At 38.0% G+C, this 22069-nt stretch overlaps 4 protein-coding genes across 4 annotated transcripts; all 4 read right to left on the reverse strand.

The window, feature by feature from the left end:
* Window positions 1-10963: 10963 nt before the first annotated feature.
* On the reverse strand, window positions 10964-13266 carry LOC113317731 (pentatricopeptide repeat-containing protein At4g20090-like). The gene has a single exon (XM_026565869.1). It carries the CDS (start codon window positions 12966-12968, stop codon window positions 11031-11033), a length of 1938 nt encoding a protein of 645 aa, XP_026421654.1. The 5' UTR covers window positions 12969-13266; the 3' UTR covers window positions 10964-11030.
* A 447-nt stretch (window positions 13267-13713) lies between these two features.
* LOC113318832 (cysteine-rich PDZ-binding protein-like) lies at window positions 13714-16250 on the reverse strand. Its single transcript, XM_026567086.1, has 4 exons — window positions 16107-16250; window positions 15894-16011; window positions 14202-14293; window positions 13714-14088 (listed from the first exon to the last, which is right to left on the reverse strand). Exons 1-4 carry the CDS (start codon window positions 16120-16122, stop codon window positions 14024-14026), a joined length of 291 nt encoding a protein of 96 aa, XP_026422871.1. The 5' UTR covers window positions 16123-16250; the 3' UTR covers window positions 13714-14023.
* Window positions 16251-16544: 294 nt separating this feature from the next.
* LOC113315671 lies at window positions 16545-17090 on the reverse strand. Its single transcript, XM_026563932.1, has one exon. It carries the CDS (start codon window positions 17088-17090, stop codon window positions 16545-16547), a length of 546 nt encoding a protein of 181 aa, XP_026419717.1.
* Window positions 17091-18245: 1155 nt separating this feature from the next.
* On the reverse strand, window positions 18246-19418 carry LOC113315672 (protein MAIN-LIKE 1-like). Its single transcript, XM_026563933.1, has one exon. It carries the CDS (start codon window positions 19416-19418, stop codon window positions 18246-18248), a length of 1173 nt encoding a protein of 390 aa, XP_026419718.1.
* Between the last annotated feature and the right edge of the window lie 2651 nt (window positions 19419-22069).

Below are 22069 nucleotides of genomic sequence, written 5' to 3' on the forward strand. Positions count from 1 at the left end.
ATCAACCTCAATGGGTTCGTAGAAGAGGGAAACCCAATCAAGCTGGAAGATTCTTTGAATCCGATAACTGGAAACCCTGTCAGTGATGTTTAAGGATCAACTGTATGTATGTCTGCTTGCACATCTCAGATGCATGAATACTATCCAAGTTTGACATGCTCGTTTTGTTCGATGAAGGGACACTGACTATCAAGGTGTTTTAAATACAGGCACCAAATAAGGCACGCCAGCAAACTTCAACGAAGAGCAGATCGATTAGCAAGGAAGCTGAAACTTTCTCAGAAGACCGCCGAGGTATGTAGGATCTTATCTTCGTCTAAGAAGTTGGTTTCCAAGGATATAATAAGACCATTTGAAAAGAAAATATGGTCAAATCGTTTTTATAGACAAAGATCAGAGGATTCCTCCCATGAGGAAAAAGATGGACAAATCATTGTTCATCGCAACACAACTTGATTGTGTTGTTGAGAAAATCTTGTCTCATGTGCCTGTTCGAAAAGAGACAAGATTGAGTGCTGATCCAGGCTTCAGAAGAGTTTTTCCATCTTTTCTTAGTTCTGTTATTTTTTGTCTATCAAATAAAAAAAATGGTTATTATCGACAATTCTACTCTTTGTAGGGTTTTAGAGTTGGGCGTATACAAACCTGTCAATAGGTTTCGAACCCTACATTCATTTTTCCTCTTGACATCATATATAAGACTGTTTGTTGAGTTAAGTGATTCAATCACACAAATCCAGTTGTTTATAACTGTTCTCAAAGCACTATGTCGTCAGATGGAAAGGATGTCAACATGATTGTTAAGTCTTCAATCAAGGAAAAATAAAAATCTCCTGTCTCTAAGTCCCTGAAAAGAAAAAGAAGAAATACAAGAAAACCCAGGGCTTTTCCTTCTAACTCTCAGAAGTTTTCCGATGTTCTTGATGAGAAGGAAATAAGAAGGGAGATTTATGAAATAAAGACGTTCGTGTCTAAATCTTTGGAAATTCAGAGGACCCTAATTCGACCTCTTCAGCCAAGACAGTTCGTGGGTATTGACACTTATCTCCGCGAACCTTATGTCCCGATGATTGTCGATAACAAGGAGTTCGGGAATGATAAAGAATTTCTCAAAGGAATTGTTGCCTAGTATATCTTCTATTTGGATTAGTTGGAAGAATAACTAGTGCTTTCAATAACGATGATTGTGACTACACATAGCTATTTTTTTTTCATCTTCTTATGTTATTTTTTAGGTTTATTAGTTTTTAAATTCTAAAAATATTTGGAGGATGATGTTATTGCAGTATTGATCGTTATGATTTTGTGATATTGCAATTTGATTATGGTATATGTATTGTTTGCGTCTGTGAACTTGAAGGTCTCATATGCTGTCAAAAGTAAATTCCTTCATGAATTGGTATTCGTATTAATGAAAGGACGAATGGACTTTTTACAATTACAAAATTTATGCCTATGCAGTCATGTATTTGATTGGAAATAGGATGAAATATTTTGTTTGACAAGGATAAAGTATATTATGTCGTTATGATGGAAAATAGAATATATCCTTGTATGTTATCCACGGTATTTATCTTCATTGATCCATTTTGTTATGTTTTACCGTGAAGGCTCCATTGTGTGTCTTATGTTGAGAACGATACAACTAAGTCGATTATTCTTATTGGCTTTGTTGGTTGTTCCATAAGATGCTATATGTTGAGCATTATGAACTAAATTAATCATCTTGGTTGGTTATTTAGTTATTTGCTCCGAAAGTCTTCTTTTGTCGAGCAAATCCTTTGACAATTAAATTGATTACTTTTGTGATTAGTTTGGTTGTTTGTATTCCAGTTAGATTAATTATAAGTTCTCTTGTAATTAGTCTAGTTGATTTTTCATATATACCACAAGTTCTTGTGTTGAGTATATGAACGGCTATACTAATCATGTTCTATTGGTTGATGTAGTCGTATATTCCGTAAGATTTTTCCTTATGTTGAGTATGTGAACGATTAAGTTAGTTGTCTCCGTATGATTACCTTAGTCGTAGCTCCGTAAGTTTACTTATGCTGAGCACCTTCAATTAAATTGATCACTTTTGTGGTTTGATTTAGTTGCGTATTCCAATTAAATTAATCATGGGTTTTCTTGTGATTAATTTGGTTGAGTTTTGGATATAGAAAATCATTTCTATGGTTTTTTGGTGTCCAATTTAAAAATCCTTCTTTTCTTTCGAAATTAAGATCGCTCTTGTTGTTCTTTCGGGAATGATATCAAATGGGGGAGAGTTCTTTTGAACTTGTGCTTAATGGTAATATCTTGCGGGGTGTGCGGCTGTGGAATTTTATAGGGGTTATCTTGTATCTTAAAACTCCTTGATGAATGCATTCAGCTTCGGCTCTATGATTGCATCTAAATTAAGTTGGTATGTATTTTTCTTTTAGTCTATGAAATGTCTCTTGTGGAAATTTCATTATGATCCCGTTCTTGTACCTTTGCCAATTTTATTGACAAAAAGGGGGAGAAATATTGTAGTTCACACTACAAATACATATGGTTTTTAGATCATTGTGTAAGGGGGAGTGGTTTCCATGATCGAGATGGAGTATTGACTAAGGGGGAGTGATACATATCACCATAGTATTATTGTTAAAGTCGTGATACAATTGGACTTTGATGTTACATAATAATACCCTGACACTGTATAATAATGATTGAGAATCTCGATTTCTCTCATTTTTATAACTACGGATCTTCAACAACGGTGATGCTAAACTTACAACCTTTGGGATCATTGGAGTACTTGGAAGGACGAAGATTTCAGGGAACGTTGAAGATTAGACTATGGAATAGGAGCCACTAGAGTTTATCTTTTTTGTATTCCATATGCATTAATAGTTTTGTCACTAAAATTGACAAAGTGGAAGATTGTTAGAGCATAGCTCGGTCGACCTCGCACGCGTTGCTATCTCAAGCATGTTTGTCAATGTTAGTGATCAAAACTATGAATCTTGATTTCTAGCCTACATAGCTAAGTCTTGGACTAGGATAGAAAAATGTAGTTGAGCTCAAGGACTTCATGGCGATTCATCATACAACGACGAAGATCTACTCAAGGAACCGTGGAACTTCATCAACAAAAAGGTATGTGGAGACTTGAACTTATCTATCACTCAAAAGTCTATCTCTTCTATCTCCTACTTCTTATGAGACAAAAGACGTATGCTATATAGACTGGATCATACACATTTGATATTTCGATCCGAGTATATCTCGCCTATATATATCTCGAAATCATGTGTTGGTAAAGCGTTTCACTTTGATCAAGTTTATCTTCACCTAGTGACGAAAGTCATGAAAAGTTTCAATTACTTTGAGAATTGCTCTGACGCGAAATGGTCTGTGAATAACGGCTATATAACATCCTCTGAGAATCTCTCAATGATTGGAATGAGAGTTTAGATTACATAACCATGTATTCATTAATCCGAAGTTTTCGAACTTTGTTGATTGAGAGAAACCGGAGGAATTGGCTTTGCCAAGTCCGCGAATCCAGTCCACGAACTCACGGAAGTTCTTGTACCGAGAATTTCTGCTGGGATTTTCTAAAAAGTCGTTTGCGTGTAAGTCCGTGAACTCAGTCCGCGAACCTAGTCCGCGAACTGGCGAAAGTCTCTTTGCCGAGATTTTCTGCTGAGTTTGGAAAACTCCACCGGTTGTCTTAAGTCCGCGAACTTGTTTGTGAGCTTAAGAGGTTATGATCTAAAGGTGTGCTCTGAACATGAAACTTAAATTACTAAGGAATGCTTTATGCAAACCGTGGCTATAAAGTTCATGAGCCGATTCATTCGAATCGAATTATCTTTGTTTCAATTGTGTCTTGTGTAGTTACATAAGATCTTATAGCAATTGAACAACTTTCTAACTAATTCATTTGAGTCAATTGAACTAGTTATGGTGAAGAAGAACAAGGTTAATATGAAATGCTCATACGGTTAACCTTTTGGGTTACTATGTTGAACCAACATACACGTACACGTTTGGGTATGGTTTTTCACAAACCCAGTAAACGTATACCCTAATGCTAGAGAGGATATCCAACAAAGACTGTTCTTCACTGATTAACCTGACTATATGAGCAATATTGACGAAATCCAAAATTTCCAGACATTGAAGAAAGAACCAAAAATTAACCCCAGCTGTATACTAACCAGAAATTCCTCTTCCACTTCCACATATTAATCTCAAGATGGTGAAAAAACTATGACCCTATGGATGCTACCTCCTTTATCTCATGACCTAATATGAAAAACAGAAAGGGAAAAGCTTAATCAGATAACTTAGAGATTCACATCAGATAAATCAAAATAGAAATAAGCTAAACAAACAGAAATTTGTACATGATATAAAAAGAAAATTGGTTTTAAAAGCTTTAAAAACACGAACCCTAAAAGATTAATCCATGGAAATTGTAAAATAAAAAATTAGGGTTTTTAGACAAGGGAAAATTTAATTCATTAAGAATAAGCAGAAATGAAGAAAAAAATAAAGATTAGGGTTGAACTATCATGAGATTCAAAAGAAACTTATACAAACATATGAATTAATTGAAGAAACAAAATAAGAATTCGTCGGAGAAGATCGAAGAAACTTGAGGTTGACTAAGTCAACATCGCACGAATAATCGCCTCCCCTTCTTCTATTACTATATTGCTTCCCAAATGATAAGAACCGTTCTGGTAACCACCTATATGTGAAGGATTCGTAGTACCTTACTATGACCGGTCCACATAGTGACACACAATTATGTTGCGTTACGGAATTTGTAACCTGGCAGATGGAGCTGCACAATCCGACGATGTAGCGTCAACATGGCTAAGACAAGAAAGGTTACTTGGCACATGCAACATTATGCGATAGTGTTGCATATCCTTATTCAGAGTTAGCCCATCTCAAGGAAGGAATAAAGGATGAGATGCAAATTTATGGAATGACTTTGACATGGTCCTAAGCTTTGGCCAAGGCTTGGACTGTGCATGTGCATCAATGGTGATGCCAAACACGCCATTGGTGATTATCGCTCGCCAAATGTGATGCAAGTGATGCATATGAAGCATGAAGTTTAATTAAGTAAGTCAAGACTCAGTTGGCATAATATTGGGATGTTGGCATCCAAATAAGCTAAGTGCACAATGCAAGCTATAATAGCGCAACGCAAGACATAATAACGCAATGCAAGCTATAATAGCACAACGCAAGCCATAATAGCAGTATTGTTGAAGACTTGGCAGAAGTGCAAGCTGAGTTGCACGTTTCGATGTTGCGGGACTTGAGTGCAAGTGCCAGATGAGAGTGTGTGTGCATCGCACGCATGCCAAAGTCGAAGGGAAAGTTGGAAACGGTTATAAAGTGCTTTATAACCGAGTTTGGAATATCTTAATCGTTGAAGACAGGTGTGGCTCCATTGTGTAAGCCAGCACCAAAGCTAGCAGCTAAAAAGTGGAACTGGCGGTTAGGGAACTGCCCATGGACAGATGGTTGTTCATGGGGCATGCAACAGAGTTGCATATGGATTGGCCCTGGCTTCTTGGCATTATAAATATCCAGAGAAGCTACACAAATCAGGTTGTTCAATAGTTCAAGTGTTGAGGAACCATATTGCAGTAGAGAGTGAGTTTGTTGTAGGCTTAGAGAATAAGCTTGTAAGTCCATTGGTTGGACGATTTTGTATCTTCCCCCTTAAGCTAATAAAAGTGAGTTGTTGGCTTATACGTTTGGATTTGGTTTACTGTTGATTTGATTATACTCCCCCAATTCTGTGAAGTATAAACATGGCAAGAACCTCTTTATCGTATGGGCTACATTGCTTGGTAGAGAAAATCTGAGTAAGACTTCCGTTGCATACTCTTGGTAGAGTTGGATGATTGCATTTGTGCAATCTTATAAGGCTGAAATACAAGTGGGTGATAAGAGATCACTGAACCATTGTATTGCCGGGTTATACCTTCGCGAAAAATTGCTTGGAGCATTTGAAGGCGTGACAGTACGGGTTTCAGAGCACAGATTGCTATGTTTTAGCTTTGTGTTGGAAGGTTTTCTCTGTTTTGCTCGAGTTTAGTTGCTGAAATTGCAAGAAATAATGGATGGTAAGAAGAGTACGCTGGATGCCTTAACGGATAGGGTATCGGACTTGGAAGACAAGATTGGAGAAGAGGTGTGTTATCCTAACAATGCCCATTATAATGCAACGGTGTTGGATCGCGTTCAGGCTCTTGATGAGTACGCTGCTGATATGCTGGAGTCAAACCAATAAGCAACTAAGAAGCATACTGATTTGGAAGGTCAAATCAATGATGTTAAGACCATGTTCACAGGAGCCTTGAAAGAACTAACTGATGAGTTAAGTGTCTTGAGGCGAATGGTGGGTGTAATTGGGTCAGATCAAGCTACTGCGGGTGGTAGTGGCAATGACTTTACGAAGATTAAAGTCCTAGAACCTAAGGCGTATTCTGGCGCAAGAGATGCGAAAGTATTGGAGAATTTCATGTGGGATATGGATCAATACTTCAAGGCCGCCAGAACCCCGGAAGAACAAAAGGTTACTCTCGTTAGCATGTACTTGGAGGGTGATGCGAAGTTATGGTGGAGAACTAGAATTGATGATGACGAATTGATGATGACCTTACTGCTGGTCGTCCATGCATCGTGACATGGGATGTCATGAAAGAAGAATTAAAGAGTCAATTCTTACCAAGCAATGCTGCTTGGCTATCCATAGAGAGCTTGCGTAAGCTAAGGCATACCGGTACACCACGGGAATACGTGAAAGAGTTCTCGTCTCTGATGCTAGACATTCGCAACATGTCGGAGAAAGACAAGTAGTTAAATTTTACATCTGGTTTGCAGCCGTGGGCTCAGGCTGAAGTGAGAAGGCAGGGTGCCAAAGACCTATCTTCAGCCATTGCAATCGTGGACAACCTTGCTGATTTTAGGTCAGTCAATACCTCAATTGATGCTAATAAGAAGGGCAAGGAAAAGAAAAACCAGAAGTGTAAGGACAAGGATAAGAAAAGTTTTGAGGCCAAGGAAAAAAGCTATCAAAGGGATGATAGTTTGGCTGCGAAGAACAAGGCTAGTGGCTGTTTCTTATGCAAGGGTCCTCACCTTGCGCGTGATTGTCCAAAGAAAGAAAAATTGTCCGCAATCGTCACAGAGTGTAGTGGTGACAAAGAAGAAACTGATCAAGTGGAGCATGTTAATCCTATTCAAATATGCAACATAGTAGCACAAACGGCAACAATACAGCATGGGTTGAGTGGCGCTGGCATGGTTTATGTGAAAGTTGGCATACACAATCATCGTCTCTGGGGCATGGCAGATACAGGTGCGTCGCATACTGTTATGAGCTTGTCATTGGCAGAGTACTTGGGTTTGGAAGTATATCAGGCTGGTCACTGCATGAAGACAGTGAATGATATAGCTAAGCCAATCAAGGGGATGGCAGTGGCGAATGTTGAAGTTGGAGAATGGCGTGGCCAGATCAGTGTAATGGTGATGCATCTCAATGACTTTGATATGATCCTTGGTAACAACTTTTTCAAAGAAGCAGAGGTAACAGTGATGCCTCACCTTGGCGGGATTTTCATACAAAGTCCAAGTGCACCTTGTTTCGTGAAAGGTGTAAGGAAAGTTAGTCCGGTTGATATGAAGTGTGATATGGGAAAGGCAAGTGAGTTTGCTCCTGTCCGCTCGTTGGAAGAAAGCTTAGCTGAGATTCATATGGAATTTGGATATCCTATGGATCTTAGCATCCCTTGTTCACCATGATTAGCGCATGTATGAAGCAGAGGCATTGCATTGCCGTTTGCAAGTACCTGAACCTGCAAGGTTGCTGAAGTATGGAAGACTTTGGCATATTATCTGTTTGTTGTTTCTGTTTTCAAGTTAAGTTGGGTGTTGCTAATCTCATGGTCTTTGAAGATAACACACTTTAGTTGGTGTATTTGCTTTGGTAATGTATTTGCTTTCAGTTTGGCCGAGTGTTGGCAGTGGTGTAATGGGAATGGTCCCTATGTTTCTTATGTAAGGTTAGTGTAATGAATGAAGGAGGTGTTTAAGAAAAAACCTTGTCTCTTTTTGCTTAATGTAAAGCTAAGTTCATTGGGGAAGCACTACAAGTATACTTAGCCAAAGTATACAATAAGAAACGCTGAAAGCAAAACCAAGCAAGAAGCAAAGTTGGTGGCATATGCGAGTTTGTTGTTGGGAGAGTTACGTAGAAGTGCAACAGTATTTGGCATCGATAGCATGGAGTAACGCAGCAAGAATGAAGATGTAAGACCATCAAGCATATGATTAAGAGTAACTCATAGTTAGGAAGAGCATGATGATGTTTTTCCGCTACATTAAAGCGTAGCAGATTGAAAGAACAAGTGAGGCCTTGTTAGTTTCAAAGGCACGTGAAGAGGATACTACTTTTGAAGTGATTCTGGATAGCCCCGAGTATTCTAAGTCATGGCTGATGTCATGCATTTTAGTCGAATTTGCACATGAGTGTTGCAAAAGGATTGAAGAACACTTAGTCTACAGTAAGACCTGTTGAATTGCAAAGGTGCAATGTCAGTCGGAATTGAAGGCAAGTGAGCTAAGTTATGCATGTCATGGTGATATGTTAGCTGTTGGAAGTGTACACTTAGGCACAGAATGGCTTGAAGGAAAATTTTGTGCTGATGCAAGAGGCATAACAACAGATTGCAAGTAGCATTTGGGTGTTGAGATGTGAATGAAGTAGAGATTGAAGCATAGTCGACAATGTGACAATGATGCTAGAATTCATGGGCTCAATGTCAAGGCAAATAAACTAAGTGGCGGCATAAATCACTAGGCAGAGAAGTTTTGGCAAGGTTAAAGGCCAGGCAAAGTTGCTGATTTCTGAGAGTGGCTCAGATGCGTGCAAGGCCAAGGAAAGTTCAGTGAAGACTGAACTGATGTTGCATTCAACGAGGACGTTGAATGGATTGGGTGGGGGAGGTCTATGACCGGTCCGCATAGTGACGCACAATTATGTTGTGTTACGGAATTTGTAACCTGGCATATGGAGCTACACAATCCGACGATGTAGCGCCAACATGGCTGAGACAAGAAAGTTTACTTGGCACATGCAACATTATGCGATAGTGTTGCATATCCTTATTCAGAGTTAGCCCAGCTCAAGGAAGGAATAAAGGATGAGATGCAAAGTCATGGAATGACTTTGACATGGTCCTAAGCTTTGGACAAGGCTTGGACTGTGCATGTGCATCAATGGTGATGCCAAACACGCAATTGGTGATTATCGCTCGCCAAATGTGATGCAAGTGATGCATATGAAGCATGAAGTTTAATTAAGCAAGTCAAGACTCAGTTGGCATAATATTGGGATGTTGGCATCCAAATGAGCTAAGTGCACAATGCAAGCTATAATAGCGCAACGCAAGCCATAGTAGCGCAATGCAAGCTATAATAGCACAACGCAAGCCATAATAGCAGTATTGTTGAAGACTTGGCAGAAGTGCAAGCTGAGTTGCACGTTTCGATGTTGCGGGACTTGAGTGCAAGTGCCAGATGCGAGTGTGTGTGCATCACACGCATGCCAAAGTCGAAGAGCAAGTTGGAAACGGTTATAAAGTGCTTTATAACCGAGTTTGGCACATCCTAACCGTTGAAGACAGGTGAGGCGCCATTGTGTAAGCCAGCACCAAAGCTAGCATTTAAAAAGTGGAACTGGCGGTTAGGGAACTGACCATGGACAGATGGTTGTTCATGGGGAGTGCAACAGAGTTGCATACGGATTGGCTCTGGCTTCTTGGCATTATAAATAGCCAGAGAAGCTACACAAATCAGGTTGTTCAATAGTTCAAGTGTTGAGGAACCATATTGCAGTAGAGAGTGAGTTTGTTGTAGGCTTAGAGAATAAGCTTGTAAGTCCATTGGTTGGACGATTTTGTATCTTCCCCCTTAAGCTAATAAAAGTGAGTTGTTGGCTTATACGTTTGGCTTTGGTTTACTGTTGATTTGATTATACTCCCCCAAATCTGTGAAGTATAAACATGGCAAGAACCTCTTTGTAGTATGGGCTACATTGTTTGGTAGAGAAAATCTGAGTAAGACTTTCGTTGCATACTCTTGGTAGAGTTGGCTGATTGCATTGGTGCAATCTTATAAGGCTGAAGTACAAGTGGGTGATAAGAGATTACTGAACTATTGTATTGCCGGGTTATATCTTCGCGAAAAATTGCTTGGAGCATTTGAAGGCGTGACACTTACCCATGGAGGCACAGATAAATTTCATGTTATAATTGTGTTACAAAACTTACTGCACGTCTGTCAATGACTGCGTTGTAGGTTAGGGTGAATAACCTAACCTAGGAATACCCTGTGCCCGACGGCACAGTTCAGGTAATTGATCCTTAGTTTAAGTATGCTATACAGCAGCTTCCCGCACAACTGATTTCTAGTTTTACCATTTTCATGCAACTGACGTTTTTAGACATTCAGCCGTTGGTGTTGTAGGTTTACGTAATGAAACAGTGGGCTAGATAACCAACATTCAGACGGAGATGTTTGCTACCCGGTAAACAGTATACCCCTTTCGAATTTAAAAATCTGTTTAATAAACTACCAAATTGATTTTCAGTGACTGAATGAATTTGATAAATGTTCTTTGGAATGATCTAAAAGAAAAACAAAGGGACAACAAGCAAAATGCAAGTTTTATGTTAAAACAAAGGCATTCTTTTTACTATCAGGAAAGTGTTTAAACCCCAAGACTAGAGCTACTTCAAATTAATCAGGTCCATAGCATCTAATGTTGAGATAACATGGAGTTAACAAAACAGGGAGCGATACTAAAGCTAATTCTTCAGACAAGATTTTCGCAGTAGGAGATATCTGAAAGCTTGTTTCTATTTAACTTTTTCTCACAGTAGGAGATGTCTGAAAGTTCGTTTCATTCTTCTTAAATAAAAAACTTGAAAGAATTGTACAACAATGAATGTGCTACCTAGAAACTAACCAAATAGTTCATGCCAGCACCTGTCAATGGCTGCTTGAACCTTCTTATGCTTGCAAAGGTCTTCAACAATCCTTTCCCAAGTTGAAGCCTTTGGAGGAAGAAATTTTTGCAGCATTATTTCCACAATTTTTGCAGCGCCTAATACTCTTCGTCGTTTAGATAGCCGAACCACAAGCTCGTCAAGAAACTCTCTCCCATCTTGAGGGGGATTTAACTTCTCTGCCAAACTCTTTAGGAAAATGCTACAGGTAACTAAATCAGGATCACAGCCTTGATTCAGCATACTATTTAAAAGATCAACAGCTCGAGAGATCTTATTTTGCTTGCATAAACCATGAAAGAGGATGTTGTATGTTATTATATCAGGTTGAGATTTTGAATCAAGGCAAAGCATCTCGTTGAGAAGCCTTAGGCCCCCATCAACAAATCCAGCTTCACACATGCCATGAATAATCGAACTATAAGCCACTACATCGGGTTTACATCCTCGACCCAGCATGTGCTTCCATACCATCAACCCTTCCTTTAACTTTCCATCCTTGCAAAGTCCATGAATTAGTACACTGAAGCACACCTCGTTAGGACTACATCCATTGTGTTCCATCTGTTTCCATATTTGTAGTGCCTTTCCGCAATTTCCTGCTTCAAAAAAACCTCTCATCAAGGAGCTATAGGTGAAAGCATTGGCTATGCAACCATGGTTTACCATCTCCGGCAAAATATTTTCGGCTTCATCTGGTTTTCCTTGTCGACATAAACCATCTATGAGAACACTATAGAGGACGGTATTAGGTTTGAAACCCTTTTCTATCATTTTCTGCCACAATTTCACCGCGCCTTCTGAATTTCCCTCCTTGAACAATCCACTCACAATGGATGAATAGATGTACTCATTCGGACGATGCCCTCTGTCTTCCATAGAATCCAGCAAAAGAACAGCATCAGCAACCTTACCTTGCTCAACGAGCCCATTTACAATTGTTCCATAAGTTACATGATTTGGTACACATTTATCTGCTACCATTCTATCCAAAAGACAAACAGCTTTCTCCAATTTTCCCTTAAGACACAAACCATGAATGAGTGTGTTATACGTCACTTCATTGGGAATACACCCTTTGAGGAACATATTCTCCACAAGCTTTGAAGCACGAGTGATGTCTCCTTTCTTGCATAACCCATTGATCAATGCATTGTATGTTACCTCATTCGGAAAACACCCTTCACTCTGCATCTCATCCAACAAAGTAATAGCCTCCTCAATTCTATTCTCTTTACACAAACCATCTATTAAAGTAGAGTAAGTGTATAAATCAGGGAGACATGACATATCTCTGAAAGTCTCGATTGCTCTATCAATCAAACCCATTCTACACATTGTTTTGATAATTAAATTAAAAGTTAAACCATTTGGTGATATACCCTTTCCAACGACATAAGAGTAGAAAGACAAAGCTTGATCAAAACGACACTCTTGAATAAGAACGTTAAGAACCGAGTTAAATGATCGAACACTTTGTCTACATTGAAACTCTGCCATTCTATCAAACAAGTAGACAGCTTTATCAGGAAAATGTGCATTTCTACAGGCTTTAAATATATATATGAAAACTTTCTCTGTAATTACTCTTCTTTCTCTCTTCATTCTATCCAAAACAATTTCCAAATTCACAAAATCCTTAGAATCAGCATAACCCATTGAGAGAGAATAAAAAGTAGAATCACCTTGTTTGTAAGAACCCGACTTAAAGATTTCTTCAGCAAGAGGAGGAGGAGGAGGTCCATTTTTATTCTCCTCATTGACATCCTCAGTCTTTCGATTATTAGTCTTGTTCAGAGAAACATTGTGAAATGAAAAGGAAGGCGAAAACCTACATGGGTTTGTAATAAGTTTCCACCTTTGGCTTTTCCTTATTAAAAACCTGAGGGGCATTGTTGTTGATCAATAGAGAGTCTGCAACAAAAACCTGATGGCCATCTTCAGAAGATTTCTTGAGCATCTTCTTGAACTTCCTCAAGGGTTTTAGAAGGGTTTTGACTAGAACAAGAGCAGGGTGAGATTGATGGAAGAAGGGAGATAGGAACAGTTTTGAAGATCAATGATTGGTATCGACAATATTTGATAATTTTGGGAGGTTGAAGAATCGAAAGAGCGGAATTAATCATGGGATTCAACTGAAGGAACCAAAAACAAAGTGGAGGCTTTCTTGGTTTTCTTCGACTCTACACTCTCTTTTCTTATTTGTAGACCTTTTCATTTACTCTTTTATCCCTTGGTAAATAGCAAGTTCCAGAGGAGGGTTTTGCAGGATCTGACGCTTGACAAGAACCAGGCCTAACACAAGTAGTATGTGAGAATTCTTGAGCATATAGAGTCCAAAATTTAGATTATGATGGTTCAAATAACTTCAAAAGGTCATGATCCAAGTTATCCAGGTTCAGTTCAGCCAAGTCTCACAGCTTTATAAAATCTTTAAAAAGGTGCAACTCTACTTGTAATGTACTGCAAATTACATATTTTGTGTGGTTCTACATGCTGGCAACTTTGCATTTTCAATTTTTTCATCTTATTATGAGGCAATAAGAAAGGTGCTAGGTTTAGCTACTGCAGTAGTCAACTCAACTCAAAGACAGATAAGAACATGAATTGGAATAGTGAACGTTTCATGTTCTACACCTGAACAATAAAGCTTCCATCCAACAATTGTCATTTAAGATCACAATTTTAAGTAAGTTCCAGTACACATTCAGAAATCAAATTTGATTCAGGAACACAAGGTTCCCACAAAGATTACAAGAGCAGTACTGTGCTTGCACTTCTTGCACAACTAGCCTATAATAGATTTAAGCTGTTTGCTTTTAGTGACACTTAACGTCAGAATGACAAAGAAGGCAGGTTATGCTAATTTACAGAACTAAGAATCCATGTTCTTCAACGAACTCCTCGATAAGCTGTTGCTTACCAGCATCGCTAAAACCTGATTCGTGTCATACGTTACTTTGCTTGTAAAGCTTGGTGTCAAGTACCTGCTTCCCACACATAGCACAGACTCCTGCAGAACACATAAAGCACTTCAAAAATGCTGTCTTGTTCTTCTAAAACATTCAAATATATGTAAAACAAAAAGGGGAGTTGAGTGCATTCGTATTTCCAAATTTTCATTACCTTTACTATATGCGCAGGTGTGACAGTATTTGGCTTCCTGGTGAGTCTGTTGCTTGCAAATCATGCACTTTGTCATTCCATAAGGAGTCCATCTACACATAAATCAAAACAAACAGATAAATTTGATCAGAGCATGGAACAATTGACTAGCCAAACACGCAATAAAAACAAAAGAAGCAATCAAGGTACAGAATTAATAAACATATGAAGCAACAATAGGGAGCATAACTACAGTCTATTTGACTGCATAGGGTACTCTGAACTTCGTAAGTGACTGATGGGTAGAGTCATGCCCAAAAAGAGCCAGCTAACAACAATAAACACAACATTCAAACAGCATATACTCACCTTTGACTAATTACTAACAACTAATACACAAGGAGTAATGAAAGTTGGTAAAATATTGAAGGGTAGAGATCAATTAAATATTTCGAATGGAAACGTGGGTGAAAAACAAGTAAGATTTTATCTGGAACTTGGAAATCAGTAAATCTAAAAATATTTAAGGGCAAATTAACTTTTACTGTAATTGTGTTGCTCAGAAAAGAGCTATTTTTCGTCCACTTATTCCAATCTCAATTGCTGTACGAGGGATTGTTAGTTTTCAGACCATGAGAGCTATTTCTTCTAAGTGTTCTCACTTCTGCATCCAACAATGTTTTTCCTTTTTGACATGTTTATTATCTAAATGCAAGAATAGAAGGTTAATGCCTATGCCCTATGCAAGTATAACCACAGAGGCACCAGTGTTTTTATGTCTAACATATAGAAGATAATCTCAATGATTCTATTTAGCTCATATTGCTCACTGGTAAAGAGCAACTCCGTATTAACCCCTTCACACAAATATCAGGGTCTCTCTGGAAAAGTGTGACATATTATTCGTCTCTGTAATAGCATCACAATCTGAATATGAATCTCAATATTGATCTCTCATCGACTCAAGGAAGTATGCCTTCTCAAACTGCACCAGCTCTGGCCCGCACCAGAAATGATTGTGCAAACCACCTTCCTTTGCCAAAGGGATTGCAATGTAGCGTTCTATGGCAAGCATCACATAAGGCATAGGTACAACGAATAACAATGCACACTGAAACACAATAAGCTGATTATAGGAATAATTTATGGAGATGTACCTTAGAACAACCTCAACGAAAGTGCAAAATCCTAACATCTGGATTGTGGCCTCTATTGCTTTTCAACGCTTAACATACCATAAATAAATGTGTTCTACAGCTGTTGCTTGTGTAATGCCTTACACTTAGCATTTAGCACAGGGTTTAACTTGCGATAGGGATGAGTTTTAGAATGGATTAAGATGCCTTGGTGTTGTAGGAATGTTATCGATTGGAATACTCAACGACACGTTCAAACACACTAAAGCAACATGAGTAATAGCATTTCCAATGAATTCAATCCAAGTCCCTCTACATATTTATGACAAACAGTTTTCTAATTACTAAAATCTCCCAATCTCTCTTAAGATTTCCTCACAATTGCTTCAAATATCCTTAGAACTTGGTGTGTTAATCATACAATCAAACTCTCAGTGCTCTCGCTCATATTCATTATCAGATCCCAATCTCTATACAACCAAATTACAAAGCTAGAAACCTATCAAGCACAAATCACCAAAAGAATAGGGCAAAAAAGACCTAAAATTGGGGAAAAAACCCTGAAAAGATGACGAACCTGTTTTTCTTGGATAGAAGTTTATTCTCATTAATCTTACGGCCTCCACCTTCAGTGGTGTTGCTAGCACCTTCTTTCCACTTATCAGGAACGATCACCTTCGATAACTTCTTCTCACCTGCAAATCAAAACTCTAAAAAGTCATCATTCTGTGTGAGTAATTTTTAAACCCTAGAGTTTATGAATTCACAAAAGGAAAAGAGAGAAAATTACACTTATCGCACACCATAGTAATTTAGGTTCTCGTTCTGTTTTTGATTAGAGATTTTAAGATTTCCCCTTCTATGTATACTCAAACAACGGATCGACAATTCTGTCCTTTTGGCGCACCCACCCACCGCAAAGTTTTTGAGAAGATATTTTTACTTAGAGCAAGTCTTACGGTGGAATCCAACCTATTCCAAGTGTGGAAAATTCATGGAATGTCAAGTCTAGTGGCTTCCAAGTTGGGGTTCGTGATTTCATGGTTTGGTTTGGTGGAAGGGTTCGTGGAATCCAAGCAACGTTTCATGGTTTGGTGGAAGGGTTCGTGGAATCCATCGAAACGCCAATAAGAATGGCGATGAACGCCAATAAAATTGGCACAGTAGAGGACAAGAAACGCCAATATGAATGGCGCTTAACGCTAATCAAAATAGCGTAAGTCAAGCGCTAAAAAGAATGGCGTTCAGCGCTATTAAGATTGTCGTATTTCAGTGCCAATCTTAATAGCGCTAACCCTGGCGTTCCAAAAAAACCATGCCAAAACCACCGATCATATGATGCCACAACTTCTAAGATGATGGTAGGTTTTTTCTCATGTCCACGGAACGTACCTGCCCATGCTGTTGGACAATTCTTCCACTGAAAATGCATACAATCAACACTTCCAAGCATTCCAGGAAACCCTCTAGCTGCATTTTCTGCCAATAATCTTTCTGTGTCTTCTCTTGTAGGAAGTCGCATATACCTTGGACCAAAGTGCCGAACAATTATCCTAGTAAACCTCTTGACATACATATAGACGGTTGACGCTCTCATACAGACATAATCATCTGTGCTATCAGCGGCTATGCCTTTACACAAACATTTCATTACGGCATACATCTTCATGTGGGGAGAGTGGTCAAGTTTTCCGGTGCAATCAACTTGGGAATCAAAAGCAGGATCCGCAACAACTATTTCACTTAGAATACGTAAGAAAAGAGGTCGATACATACCCAAACATTGGTGGAACTTCTTAGGGCCTCAAGTACAGTTAGGTCTAAAGTAGTCATGCATCATCCTTGCATCTCCATCCTCTCGTTGCCTGTCCACCATTTGTCGCGTCAATACTTCTTGAGGCACCGGTTGGAAGAGCCTATGCATTCTTTGAGTCATATACTGGTACAACACAATTGCTCTCTCCTCGCTATCATCACCAATGCTAAGATCGATACCATACGTCATTAGTACATACCTCCTTAGTGGATTTTCATCGTCCATATTACACCTATAAACAAAACTCAAATAATGTAAGCATTCCAAGATTTTTGAATCCATACAAAAGAGAAGACATTCATGCACACATTCATTAAAGAAACGACATCCAAGTTTCATACACATTCATTAAAGAAAACATATCTATGTTCCCCCATAACTTAATCCTAACATCCTTGCCATTTCGTCTTCACTTAAACCAACCCCGCCACTATTCAAGACTTGAGTTAATTGTGACTCTGGAACTACTTCATCTTGTGGAACATAATGACCATGTGCATCATCTGATTGACTTGTGGCTGGTCTTTTACGGCTTAACCATTGAGAGTTGTCTCCAAGATCATAACATGATTGGGTTGACGTCGATCCTTCACCAAGAGCACGTGCACGATCTATTTCAAACCAATACTCGTCCTTTGAAAGATTTAACGTAGCCAACCTATGCGCTAAATCTTTCCATTGCTCCTGAAAAGAAACACCAAGATAGCAAATATATGAAGGAACTTCTAATGTGTAAAGAAAATCATAATAATGTGGCAAACAAAATAATTGAAGGAGTTAAAATCAAAAATTACTAACCCTTGTTCCCCAATTAGCATCATACGTGAATGGAGGAGGATCGGGTGCTTGCAAAGGCACTTCAACACGGTTGCATTCACTGTCTGAACGTACGGTACAGAAAGAAACTCTTGGAAATTCAGGTGAAGCTTGTGAGACGTTGTCATACTACCGTGATGGATATATTGGGGGGACCTGATTTACTAGAAATGTCGGATCTTGAGTGCTTGCAGCTCCAACTTCATCTCTGTTTTCTTGACGATATATTTCTGGGAGCAAAAATCCAATAGATTGTTGCTTCCACCACCACATATACATGCTCTCATCAACATGCTTCTAGTATCGTCCTTCAACCACATCAATAGGATCATTGGGGGTAGCAAGGTCTTCCAAACGTTCACGTGGACTTATTGGAATTGTTATAAATCCCTTTGTTTGCCTTAAAAACCGTTCACCAAGATACATGATACTAGTATCGCTTTCCGGATTACAGAAAGCCACTCTTTGATTGGAGATTTCACGAGCATGCACTATATCAGGATGATCTCTATACATACTAGTAGACCATGGTTGCCATTCCGTTCCAACAATTGTCCTCAACTCAATTTGTTGGCGAGCTGTATTAAGAGAGTGTTTGGAAGTACCCCTTTGCAACTTCACTAGACTATCTTTCTTGAATATCATAATTGCAGGCCATACATCAGTCGGTACACCTTCTTGGAGAAAAGGCGTCAAAGTACGAAAATATATGTAAAACCAATATTCTAAAACCATCGCCAATCCACACATGTTTTTTCCACCTCTAGCAACCGCACTCATGCTACTATACAAGTGACTAAAACAAGCCGAACCCCAATCATAATTACCAATCGCATTCAAATCACGCAAGGAAGCGATCCAACCTTTGCTTGCTCTTGTAGTGGTACGCGCCAATAAAACTTTTGAAATCACACATAATAAGAAGTATCGAGTCATAATCTCCCAATTTTCATCATTAATTGGATTGTCCTTGATATAGTTTACGAGGCAAACAATAGGAAATTCAGGTGAGTTCTTGTTGTACTTTGCATACCCATGCAAAGGTCCAAAGTAGGTATCCTCTAGTTGTTGGTTTTCTCTACTTTTCCATTTACTTGTAGCGGCATGTTCCAATCTTCTACGACCATTTCCAATAGGAATTCCAGTTAAGTGAACAAAATCTAAAGGGGTGAAACCAATTTCAAAATTTGGGAAATGAAACGAATTGGTACTATACCACCACCTCTCTATGATTGCATAAGCTAGTTGTTGATCAGCTCTCTTAATTCTAATTTCAAAAAATCTAGCAAGGCCGGAATTTTGAAGAACTTGACTAGCACTTTCATGAACCACCACACGGTCATATAAATCCTCAAGGTCTTCTAGATTACTTCTAAACGTGATATCATGTTGTGTATCAAGTGGGTCTATACTTGTAGAAATATGTTTCTCATCCGGTTCTTTTGAACTCAAGATCATTAACACATCCATATCCACAATCTATACAAAATCATCAAATTAAAATCAATATAGTCACACAATGCACTTAAATTGTTTACATAATGTAACTAACACATGTTAATTCATTATCTCATGGCAATTTCACAATGTTCATCATCTAAAACCCTAAATAACACAATATTCATCATCTAAAACCCTAAATTACATGTCAAATTCGTCATTGTGAATCAAAATTGTTATCATTCATCATACAATCGAGTATCATGCATACAATCAACAATAATATCATCTAAATCCCTAACATTTCATCAAACCATAAAATAAACTCAAATTATAATTCAACTAACCTCTCTTTGGATTCTCAATCAAATTGAGAAATTTAAGTATGCTTCGATTCCTTATGAAGCAGAGAACAAACCCTTTGAAGCAATTTCATTGATTTGAACCATGCTCTGAGAATTAAACAAGGGGGTTTTAGGTTTGGTTTTTCTTTTTTTTTTTTCATTAAAGATGAACTGAGGAAGAAGAAGAAGGGGTCGATGGTGTTACTGGATATATGAACGAAAAAGCGCTAATAAGACTAGCGCTTGGCGCTATTAACAATTGCATTTGGCGCTAATAAGATTAGCGTTTGGCGCTATTAAGATTGGCGTTTGGCGCTATTAAGATTGGCGTTTTGACCGTTGACTAAAGTCTAGCGCTATTATTAATAGTGTTTCCCTGGCGCTATTATTATTCGCGTTTTACGCTATTCTTATTTGCGTTTTCTGTGTTCCACGATTAGACTTGTGCTTCCATAAACAGTTCCAAGTGTTGAGGTGGCATAAAAGATGGAATATGTATGGATTCCACCATAATACTTGCTCTTATGATATGTGTATTTATATGGTAAGATTTTTATGGCAGTTGTGGAACCGCCCCTTTCGAGTTTGGTCTGATTGCACCACCACACCACAAACATTTTTTTATTTTATTTTATTTAAGAGTCCTATTATTGGGGCTTTAAGAAGGTGGGAATTTGGGTGTTGTATGGGGTCATGAAATAGTAATCCTTATGACCCCTTATCATCCTATTTTATATGATACCTAATTTGCCCTCGATTTAATTAGTGTTAATCATGATTAACTAAACTAATCATCCGAATAATTTTTTTTTTAAATCAAATTTTTTTTCTTTTGATTTAGTAGAAGGAGATGGATGATTTTGAAGTACTTTTTTTGAAAACTTTGGAAGACACTGATGAAAAACATCATGAAAATAGTCATAAAAGCCTTGTACACCTCTCCCAATCTCAATTTGGTTGATTCAAATCCTCTGAAATCAAAATCAAAATCTGGGTTTTTCAACAATTACGGCTGGGATATAATACTTGACCTAACCGTGAATAGTATTTACGGTAAGGAATAGAAGGATTCCAAACCGTAAACAACAGTTTACGACTGGGAAATAAGGAACTTCTAGCCGTAAGCTCTTCCAGGATCACCTGTGTCTGTATTACGGCTAGGTTTTCCTAGAATTTTTCCTAGCCGAAACTCATGCAACATGTGATTTTTTTCTTATAATCAGAACAAGTTACAACTAGTTTTTCCTAGACGTAATTGATAATTTCGGCTGGGAGATCCGGACAATTGTACTACAACGGCTGGAAAAACCTAGCCGAAAGCAAACCTTTGTTGTTTTTTTTCTGCGATTATCAGAATTACTTAACGGCTAGGAAATCCTAACCATGAACAACTAATTACGGCTAGAAAATAAAATCTTCCCAACCGTATAATTATTCGATGGATAGAAATTCTATTTTTCTACCCGTAATATGAGATTTACGATTGGGAAAATAAGAACTCCCAGCCATAAACAACTACATAAATTAAAAAAAAATTTACCCGAATTTAATCGAATTAGATTTCTTAGTCATTCACAAGCAAAAATAAATAATGGGTTTCCCCTATCTTTTATTTTTAGGATCATCAATTTCATCATGATGAAATTATGATCATCATCTTCGTCGTGATTTATGAATGAGAATAGAAGAAGGAGAAGATAATAGTTTTGTGATCATCATCATCATGGTGATATAATGATCGCCATCTTCATCATGTTTTGTAAACAAGAAGAATGAGAAGATAATAGTTTTAGTTTTATTTTTATGATCATCATGATGAAATCATGATCATCATTTTCATTACATTTGATGAATGAGAAGAGAAGGAGGAGGAGAAGATAATTAATTTAGTTTTTTTTAATGAATAGTGTGATTTTGATTTATTTATGTATAAGGGTAAATTGGACTTTTCATATGGATGAGGTTCCCCCTATCCATGGTTTGGTTTTAACTATCATTTTAAGCCCCAAAAATCTCTCTCTCTTACAACCCCAATAATAAGATTCTTATTTAAAGGGCAAATTTTATAAAATAAAACCTAGTATCACCAAAATAGTGACAAGTGACAACCAAGGTACACAGATTACTTGGAAGTGTGCATCACAACAAAACCTGAGAATGAATTAGACTTCAAACCCCAATTAAACATCAGACACTATAAAAAAAATTGTTTTAAACTTTTATTTTCTTATTTTCAAATTGTGCCTATAAATAGGAGTCATCAAGGTATATATCATACGTATCAAGTTGTCATCAGAGTGCGGCTGGATTCTTTAAGGAATATTTATGTGGTATATG

This window comes from Papaver somniferum, chromosome 10, assembly GCF_003573695.1.
Source record: "Papaver somniferum cultivar HN1 chromosome 10, ASM357369v1, whole genome shotgun sequence".
Classification (NCBI taxonomy): domain Eukaryota; kingdom Viridiplantae; phylum Streptophyta; class Magnoliopsida; order Ranunculales; family Papaveraceae; genus Papaver; species Papaver somniferum.